General features: G+C 29.6%; 2 protein-coding genes across 2 annotated transcripts; both read right to left on the bottom strand.

Annotated features, from left to right (window-relative positions):
• Positions 1 to 2,395, bottom strand: LOC124915675 (cytochrome P450 81Q32-like). The gene is made up of 3 exons (XM_047456437.1): positions 1,748 to 2,395; positions 794 to 1,163; positions 1 to 704 (listed from the first exon to the last, which is right to left on the bottom strand). The coding sequence occupies exons 1-3, from the start codon at positions 2,275 to 2,277 to the stop codon at positions 93 to 95; spliced, it is 1,512 nt and encodes a 503-aa protein (XP_047312393.1). The 5' UTR covers positions 2,278 to 2,395; the 3' UTR covers positions 1 to 92.
• Positions 2,396 to 7,436: 5,041 nt separating this feature from the next.
• LOC124916067 (cytochrome P450 81Q32-like) lies at positions 7,437 to 9,476 on the bottom strand. Its single transcript, XM_047456804.1, has 3 exons — positions 8,873 to 9,476; positions 8,044 to 8,419; positions 7,437 to 7,961 (listed from the first exon to the last, which is right to left on the bottom strand). Exons 1-3 carry the CDS (start codon positions 9,400 to 9,402, stop codon positions 7,437 to 7,439), a joined length of 1,431 nt encoding a protein of 476 aa, XP_047312760.1. The 5' UTR covers positions 9,403 to 9,476.
• Positions 9,477 to 11,033: the final 1,557 nt, after the last annotated feature.

Genomic DNA, 11,033 nt, shown 5'->3' with positions numbered 1-11,033 from the left:
TTCAACAAAAAGAAAATGAAAGAGCTAGTATACATAAAAATGAAGATAAACCATTATAGATGCTAGTACAAGATAAAAATGAATTCAAATGATTATAGATGCTTGTGCAAGATATCACGAGCTTTGCACATAACTTCAAGTGGTTGAGCTTTAGGCATGGAGAGACCCTTCCCCTCACTTAAATCAACCAATTCATTCTCACTTAGTCTCTTCCAATGAAAGCATTGGATCAACGAGCCCAATGCCAATCCCATAATTCGATGAGCTAGGGCTACTCCAGGACAAGCCCTTCGACCCATCCCGAATGGTATTAGCTTGTATCCACTTTCAACTTCTCCGTCTTCAAATCTCTCAGGCTTAAACCTTTCTGCTTCTTCCCAAACATCAGGATCCCTATGAATGGCCCATGCATTTACTAATAACACTGTTCCACAAGGAACGTCGAATCCAGCAATCTTACAATCCTCCGACGACATGCGGGGGAGAAGGAGTGGTCCCGCTGGGAACATCCGAAGGGTCTCGGAAATCACTCCATGGAGATAAGGGAGTTTAGCAAGATCGGATTCATCCAATAGGCGGTCTTGGCCAATTTGGTCATCTATTTCGGCTGCCGCCTTCTTTAATACTTCGGGGTGATTTACTAATAGTGACAATGCCCATTCCAATGTTATCGAGGACGTATCCGTCCCAGCAAGTATCATAATCTACATGTACAAATTGTTTAAAAATTAGAGTGAAACTGTAAAAAAAAAATTAACTCCATGATGGATTATTAGCTAACTAGGTCACTTACTAGTAATAGCCCTTTGATGATATCATTAGTATAGTAGTCTGGTTGTTTTTCTTGTAAAACAAGCAAGTGGTCAATCATTGAGTTACCGTCATTAGACAACCTACGTTGATCTATAAGGTGTTGGAGAAAGATATCCATCTTCTTTTGAAGGGCAGAAAAATTCTTTTCGTAATTTTGATAATCAAATAACCTTAAAATTGGTAAAAAATCTTCAAGATGTGATACACCGGCTAACTTGAAAATCTCTTCTACAATGTTTACTGATTCCTTATTAGCCTCCTCAAAATCCGATAGTTCTCCTTGGTTGAAGCATTTAACTCCGGAAATCATGCTCATTATAATATTAAATGATAGCTCTGATAATCTTGACCTTAATAATTAATAAACATATCATTCAAGATATAACTGGTTAAAACCAAAATGAAATAATAGAAATGAAATAATAGAAATGAAATAATATTTTCTTCTAATTTTTTAAAAATATAGTAAATGCAATGAATGATATTATGAAATAAATAATAGTTTTAATGTAATGATAGTAGTTTTAAGTACATGGAGAATGGAGAGAAATCAAATAAAAATGTAATAATTAATGTTTGTGAAAATCTTCCCAACGAGATTCTCGAACTAACCTGTAATTTTTTAGAACGAATCTCATATAGCATATGAAAGAATTTTGCCATTACTTAGGTTTCGCAACCATCTATTAATGATTTAATGTTGAAGGTTATATGATATTTTGTATATGAATAGAATGATGGATAAATCATTATCTTAGAAACAAAACTTTAGTTTAATTATTGTTTATTAATACAAAGTGTTTTCATGTAAGAAAATAGAGTACACATTTATTCAATATTGGATCTATATATATTTGAAAACAGCTCTTGTTTCATGTGTGGATTGGGATCTAGATGAAGAATTGTAAATGAATTTATTTGAAACAATCCGTACCTCATATTGACAGCTGCAAAAGTGGAAGAAGAGACTTGATAAAGGTCTCGAAGTAGATGTTTGACTTGGTCTTGTCGAATGGATAAGGAAGAGTTGAGACGGGTGGTGGACAAAATTTCGACCGTTATTAGACGACGGAGGTTTCGCCAATGGTCCCCGTAAGGTGCTACACTTACGGAGGTGTAATTGTAGCCAACGAACTTTCCAGCAATGAAATTCGGCCGGTTGGCTAGAATGATGTCGTTCTTGGTGAAGCATTCTTCAACAGCGGAAGGGGAAGATACAATCACAGCTAGCCTGTTTCCCAGTTGAAGGGAGAAGACGGGGCCTAGTTTTTGTGAGAGCTCATGAAAGGACCGATGAGGAAGGTCGCTTAGGAGATGAAGATGTCCGATAATCGGAAAAGTGGGCGATGGACTAGGAGGGAGGTTTCTCTTTAATCGTTTATGAGATGAGAGAAAGTTTAATATGATGGCTACAAAGAGGATGGAGATTAGAGAAGCGTATAACAATTTAGTAATTGGATCCATGTTTGCTCCAAGGAAAGAAATTTTATAAAGTGTGTTGTGTGTAATCTTATTGATAAAGATGAGCTGAAAAAAGGAAAAATTATGTTTTAGCCATGAGAGAGAGATGGTGTCAATAATAGTCATGTTAGAAACTATTATTTAATTTTTGTATTATTTGAAGAGAAAAAAACTGACAAATGACAGCTAACATAAATATCAAATAATAGATTTATTAATTTCAAATAAGGGTTCGTTTGATTTTATTATATTACAATTATTTTCATTCTTCAAATTATATAATAATTAAAATGTATTCAAAATTTTAAATTTACAAAAGAGTGAAATCATATTCTTTCTTTCACTTTTCTCAATATTATTCATATCCTAAGCATAAGTTTGTTGATAATAATTTTTTAAAATGTATTCAAAATTTTAAATTTACAAAAGAGTGAAATCATATTCTTTCTTTCACTTTTCTCAATATTATTCATATCCTTAAGCATAAGTTTGTTGATAATGATTTTTTTATTATGTTTTAAAAATAATATAATTTTAATATTCATATCCTAAGCATAATATTTATTCTTTCTTTCACTTTTCTCAATATTATTCATATCCTAAGCATAAGCAAAAGTTGGTTGATAATAATTTTTTTATTACGTTTTAAAAATAATATAATTTTAATATTCTAGACATAAATTTATATAGGGTGATTCACTTTCTCTATTTTTTTTTGTTATTGTTATAGAAAATCTAAAAAATGATTGTTTTCGTAGAAAACCTAGGACTCATTCGTGGAGTGAGTTGTGAGTCAATAAGATATCATTTGTCTTATCATATTTTGCTTTTCACTGATGACACGATCTATATGGTTCAGACTACATATAGGGATTCTAAACATTTTTGAAATATTTGATGGTTATTTATGCATGTTCCGATCTTTAAGTTAATCTTAATAAATTAGACATCTTTTTTTTTTCAATTTTTGTTTCAAATAGAAGAAGGATGAGGTTGACAAATATGTTGGAGTTCATAATTGGTAGTCTTTCGTTAACATATATTGGTATGTCATTAAGTGCTAAATTAAGATCCAAGGTCTATTGGGACCCGATTATCACTAAAATAGAATGTAAACTGTCTAGATGGAAAAATAAAATAATCTCAAAAGGGGGTCGGTTAATCATTAAGAGTGTGTTGTCATCTATGCCACATATATGATGTCGTTATTCATTCTCTCTAAGAGTGTGACAATGAAAATAGAGAGAATAATGTGTAAGTTTTTATGAAGATCTTCTAACTCTTCGTTTCGTTATTTAGTTATTTGGGATAAAGTTAAATATTTTAAAGATAAAGGAGGTCTTGATATTTGAGATCTTATTTCTTTTAATAAGGCTCTTCTATTAAAATTGTGTAGTAAATTTGCAACAGAGCCAAATAGTCTTTGGGAATCAATAATCAGATATAAGTATGGTAATAATTGGTCTGGTTGGTTCACCATTATCTAGTGAGGTGTAACATTTGGAGGAGAGTTTATTCTATGTCAAAAAGTTTTCGTGAGCAGTCTAGATTCATTGTGTGGGATAGTTCTTTAGTTAGATTTTGGAATGATATTTAGTGTAGTGTCAAAAGTCTAGCTACGGCGTATCATGAACTTGTTTCCATTGCGATATGTAGAAATGACATAGTTAAGGACATGTTTGATCCTCAGTCTAATGGTTTCACTAACCGAATTAGATAAGAAGAAGATTAAACATTATGGAGACTTCGTCCCATAATAGAGGTTTACTTTTAGAAGAACGCAAGCAAATGTCTCCATCTTAACAAAACATTATGCGTTAGAAAGATATGGATAGTTTTTATGTGGGGCATTGCTACAAGAGTTGTTTTCTAAGATAAGTTCATATAATTTATGTTGGGAAAAACTTTGGAAGTCAAATATTTTATTCAAGATCATATTCTTTAGATAGAACGTTATTATCGATGTAATTCTAACGGAAGATATGTGTATGAAAATGTTAATTTATGTAGCTAATGTTAATTACGAAACCAATAGCGACGGATGGCGACAAACTCCCGTACCGTGGCTATTAATCTTTAGCGACGATGAAGTGAGCAATAACGACGGTATTTCCATCGCTATGACTCACTTTTATACTAACCAATAATCAACAAATCAAATGTTTCTCAAATTGGTCTTTTAAACCCTATATTTTACTCTAAAATGAACAACTAAACAGATGATATCTCATTAACTTGGCTCTATTAATTGGTTTTTGTTTTGTTGGATTTGATATTTTATTTCTTGATCAAAATTAATATCTAAATAAAAAAACATTAACCCTGTTTGGAAATCATTTATGGTCTCAGGGATCATTTATAACATCATCCTGATGTACCATTCGATGGGGATGATGTTTCATTCAAATCAAACAGTTTTTGGAAAAAAATATGATTTTTTATTTTTTTTTGGTTTGATGATGCGTAAGGAGATTGTCAATAGCTTCTTATACTTCATATAATTGAATAAACCAAAACATGAACACTAAATTTTGACCAATTCAAGAACTAAAATTCTTGTTTTTATAAAAAAAAAAATAGTTTTTGATCAAACATTATCAGGATTACTTGGAACTGATTTAGATATTGTAAACATTAAAAATCTACATACCCAATTAATTAATTTAAAAATAATTATTTTTGAATAAATAAAATCAAAATAATTAAAACAAATGTCAAAGTCTATTCAAACAATTAATTGGATTAATTATTGTAATAATTAAATCCTAACTTAATTAAAGATAATGGCTAAAGAAAATAAATAAAATAATTTGGGATAAATGGTGTATCTATTTTGTCTCAAATTAATTTTAGAAAAATAAAAAGAGATTAAAATAAATAATTTAGTATAAATATTGTATCCATTTTATCTTAAATAAATTATTTATTAAACTAAAAAATGTAAAAAAAAAAATAAAATAAATTGAAAAAATAAATGTCATATTTTCTTAAATATTTTTTGTATATTTTAAAAGATTTAAAAGTAAGACGAAATGGTGGAAGAAAAATCAATTTTAAATAAATCCTTAAATTTAAAATAAAAAATAAATATATAATCTAGTGTAGTCGAAATCCAAAGGAATCGTTGCAACATGAATTACAACCATCAGATAAACGTTGAATTATCGTCCAACGTCGAGGAGTTGTCTGCGTCGCCACTAGAACGGAAGGAAAACGCTTCGTACTGCACATGATCGAATTACAAGTTAATCCATATTTGTTATAAATAAATAAACTAAAAAATGGATTAAAAAAATTGGTAATTATCAATATTAATATATAAGAATGCCTCATAAATATCCGTCCTTATCCCTTTACCCAACATTATCACACTTGTCCTACCAAACAAAAAAAATAATCTCATAAAACCACAACCATTTAAAATCAAGTTGCAAAAAATCCAAAAATATATATTCAAATTGAACTTTGATCAAACATTACCACACTTGTGCTACCAAACAAAAAATCTCTAAAATACAACCATTTAAAACCAAGATGCAAAAAAGCAAAAAATCTACTTTTTCTTTCTAATTCAAAATAAAAAAGGAAATATTACACATACTAACATATAATATTTCTTAAATATCCAATGTATGTTAATTTATTAATGGTTAGACTTTAGAGTGTGTTCATAAACCGAGTTAAAAGATTTGACCTCGAAAAAGTAGAATAACTGTTCATGCAAATTACTTTTATGATCTTAAACTAATATAACTTTGGATTTTTTTTTAACTATGAGGAAGTTTGAACTAATATTTAAATGATTTTAGAAATTCTTGAATTTATTAAGAATACATTTTTATTTCTATAAGTTCTATTCGTAGTTAGAATAATAATAAAAATTGTATTAAAATGATATATATTTAGAGTTACATATGTTAAGTCTATTATATAAACATTATCTTAGACTTATAAGAAAATTAATATAATATAATATTAATATTATCACAATTTATAATATTATAATATTGTGATAATATCTTACCGATATATTATATTATATTCTAACATCCCTCCTCAAACTCAGGATAAAAAAGACTTGAACAACTTGAGTTGAAAACAAGATATTGAAATATTGATGATTTAATTTTCAAATTCAAAAACTCGTGAGCTCCATCCAGCAGGATAACAACGTGTTGACTAATAAACCAACGAAGAGGTAGAATCCCATAAGCATTGAATGTTGGGATAAAACAACAACTGAATGAACTTTGAAGTTACTCGTGAGTCTCGAGATCCATCAACGACGAGATGACAATGTGTTGCATAAAATAAAACTAGCGAAGAGGTAGAATATCATGGACATAGAATGTTGGGGTGAAACAACACCTGAAAAACCATCCTTAATGAAAGGATGACAGTGTATTGACTAAATAATCAATAAAAAAATCACATATAATTAGATTAAGACCAATAGAAATATGAGCATTACTATTGGGATAAAACAACAACTGAAAACAAAACTTAGAAAATATAATTATCAAATAAAATAAGAAATCAACAGATTTATTTGAAAGAAAAAAATATTATTAAAAAATATAATAATAATTAATAGAGTTTATTAGAGTCCTCCATCAATAACTAAAGTAACCATTGATGGAGACAACGAAATACTAGATTTTATAGCTTAATAACAAAATATTGACACTAATATCATGTAAGAATAATATAAATGATATATATTAGAATGATATATATTTAAAGTTACATAGGGTATGTCTATTATATAGACATTACATTATATTTACAAGAAAATTAATATAATATAATAATATAATAATATTATATTATATTAATAATATTATTATCATTTATAATATTATATTATGATAATATTTTATGATATATTACCTTATATTCTAACAGGTTTTAAAAGATGGGTTGAAAATATAGTTGTAGAAACACAATCTTAATCAACAATATATATATATATTTATTAAACATTCTTCAACAAAAATAAAAGAAAATGAAAGAGCTAGTATACCTACGAAAATAAACCATTATTGAAGCTAGTACATGACAAAAATAATTCAAATTTATAGATGCTTGTGCAAGATATCACGAGCTTTGCACATAACCTCGAGTGGTTGAGCTATAGGCATAGAAAGACCTTTCCCCTCACTTTAATCAACCAATTCATTTTCCATTAGTCTTTTCCAATGAAAGCATTGGATCAATGAGCCCAATGCCAATCCCATAATTCGATGAGCTAGGGCTACTCCAGGACAAGCCCTTCGACCCATCCCGAATGTCATTATTTTGTATCCACTTTCAACTTCTCCGTCTTCAAATCTCTCGGGCTTAAACGTTTCCGCTTCTTCCCAAACATCAGGATCCCTATTAATGGCCCATGCATTTACTATTAATACTGTTCCACGAGGAACGTCGAATCCACAAATCTTGCAATCCTCCGACGACATGTGGGGGACCAGGAGTGGTCCTGCTGGGAACATCCGAAGGGTCTCCAAAATCACTCCATGGAGATAAGGGAGTTTATCAAGATCAGATTCATCCAATAGGCGGTCTTGGCCAATTTGGGCATCTATCTCAGCCGTCACCTTCTCTAATACCTTGGTGTGATTTGCTAATAGTGACAATGCCCATTCCAATGTTATCCATGATGTTTCCGTCCCAGCAAGTATCATAAACTACATGTACAAATTTGTTTAAAAGTGAAACTCAAATAAAAAAACAAAAAAAAACTTAATGATGGATGATTAGGTAACTTACTAGTAATAGACCTTTGATGATATCATTAGTATAGTAGTCCGGTTGTTTTACTTGTAAAACAAGCAAGTGGTCAATCATTGAGTTACCGCCATTAGATAACCGATGTTGACCTATGAGATGTTCGAGAAAGGCATCCATCTTCTTTTGAAGTGCTGAAAAATTCTTTTCGTAGTTTTGATAATCAAATAACCTTAAAAATGGTAAAAAATCTGCAAGATGTGATACACCACGTAATTTGAAAATCTCGTCTATAATATTCAATATTTCTTTAGCCTCGAAATTCGAAAATTCTCCTTGGTTGAAGCATTTTATCCCCGAAATCATGCTCATTATATTATTAAACGATAGCTCCGATAATCGTGACCTAATAATAATTTAACAAAAATATCAACACAATATATAAATTTTTAAAGACACAATTAAATAATAGAAAATGAACTAATGTTTTTTCATAATTGTTTTTAAATAGTACATATAAATATTATATATTAAATGAATAGTAATTTAATCACGGTGAAGAGAAATTAAAGAAAAATCATTTTGTGTGAAATTTTTTTAAAAAGGCCAGAGTTACTAGGAATTTGTCAATTTTTAAATCAATCTCATATGTCACAATGATGATAGTATTTTGAAGAATCTAGAAAGTGCTATTAATATTATTGAAGGTTCTACGTCCGTTACTTTAGTATATTAATGAAGTGATCAATAAATCATTATATTAGTAACAAAACATTAGTTTGAATTCTTGTTTATTAATACAAAGTCTTAATATTAATGTAAGAACAAAGGGTAGAATCATAAATGAATTTCTTGGAAAACAAATGCTCACCTCATATTCACAGCTGTAAAAGTGGAAGAAGACACTTGATAAAGGTCTCGAAGTAGATGTTTAACTTGGTCTTGTCGAATGGACAAGGAAGAGTTGAGACGGGTGGTGGAAAAAATCTCGACCGTTAGTAGACGACGCATCTTTCGCCAATGGTCCCCGTAAGGTGATTCAATCATGGAGGTGTAATTGTAGCCAATGAACTTCCCAGAAATGAAATTTGGCCGGTTGGCTAGAATGATATCGTTTTTGGTGAAGCATTCTTCAACAGCGGAAGGGGAAGATACGACCACTGCAAGCCGGTTTCCCAGTTGAAGGGAGAAGACAGGGCCTAGTTTTTGTGAGAGCTCGTGAAAGGACCGATGAGGAAGGTCGCTTAGGAGATGAAGATGTCCAATAATCGGAAAAGTGGGTGATGGACTAGGTGGGAGGTTTCTATTTAAGCGTTTATGAGATGAGAGAAGTTTGAAAATGATGGTTACAAAGAGGATGGAGATTAAAGAGACGTATAACAATTTAGTAATTGGATCCATGTTTGCTCCCAGGAAAGAAATTTTATAAAGTGTGTTGTGTGTGATCTTATTGAAGAAGATAAGCTGAAAAAGGGAAATATGGTATCAATAATAGTGATTCTAGAAACTTGTCTATAGCCTGACTTATTTAATTTATTTATTTTTGGTATTATTTAAAGAGAAAAAAAAACTGACAAATGACAGCTAACATAAATATTAAATAATAAATTTATTAATTTCAAATAAGGATTTGTTTGATTTTATTATATTACAATTTTTTTCATTCTTTAAATTATATTCAAATTTTTTAATTTACAAAAGAGTGAAATCATATTTATTTTTTATTCTTTCTTTCACTTTTGTCAATATTATTCATATCCTAATCATAAGTTTGTTGATAATGATTTTTTATTTATTATGATTAAAAATATTATAATTTTAATATTCTAAGACATATTTTTTTCTATTTTAAATATTTTTATAACATTAAATTTTAATAATAAAAATATTATAAAAAAATATTTTTTATTTACTATAATAATTGCGAACTTTGGTAATGGGGACCCATAACCCATACAGAGCATTAATGTTATTGGAATTTGGATGGCTGGTCCTATGCCTAGGCTTAGGCTCAATTGAGTAGATTTATAATATATATATACAAATTATCTAGGTACCCTTAGGTACCCTTAAATTACTTCGATCGTTTAATTTTAACTTTCGAATAATTTTTAAAATAAATTATCCCTACACTTTTTAAAAGGTCACTAATGACCCTCAAACTATTAGAAATGGTCACCATACGTCTTTATGTCAATTTTTTCGTTACAGCATAACATTTTCTAATTAAAATCCTCATTTACAACGATTATTCTTTTCAAAACAGATTTTACATTTTCTCTACGATCAGGGGCGGAGCCACCAAGGGGGCTAGGGTGGGCTCCAGCCCCACCCAAGTTATTAAAATATTTTTTTTTATTATGGTGGGCTCCACCCAATAAAATTAAAAAAAAAAATGAATAAAAGTCCTCTTAATGATCAAACTTCTCATCTGGTTAAAATATTTTTTTGATTATGGTGGGCTCCACCCAATTAAATTAAAAACATCCGACGATTATTGTTATATTATTATATTATATTATATAATATATTATAGTTTTTCTTATAAAGATTCCACAATTATTCTTTTTTTCTTAAACGTTTAATACATCCATCAAATTGTTACCGACGAAGTGGAAGTTGAACTAATATTACGCATTGCAAGATCGGCTTAACTCTCCTCTTTCATTACAGATTTCATTCTCTTAATCTCTTTTATCTGTAATCTGTTCTGTTATATTTCAAATTCTGATCAACAATCAATCACAAACTAATCGAAGCATTATATAATATGTTCTGTTATATTTCAAATTATATTATGTGTGTTTTATTTAAATTTTTTTAGGGTTATAATAGAACTATCAAGTATGGAAGGTAAAAGAAAAACTATTGACTGATTTTTTAAACCAAAAGGTCAGTCATGTCCAAGTCAAGGGGGTAATCAATCAACTATCGATATCTCAAATATCCATGCTCAAGAACCTAACAAATCTCCTAGAATTGATGTTGATGTAAGTTCTCTTGAACCTGATCCATCATTACGTATTCCGATG

This window comes from Impatiens glandulifera, chromosome 9 (genome assembly GCF_907164915.1).
Source record: "Impatiens glandulifera chromosome 9, dImpGla2.1, whole genome shotgun sequence".
Taxonomy (NCBI): Eukaryota; Viridiplantae; Streptophyta; class Magnoliopsida; order Ericales; family Balsaminaceae; genus Impatiens; species Impatiens glandulifera.
Note: the sequence above shows the minus strand (reverse complement) of the source record. Positions and strands in the feature narration are given on the sequence as shown.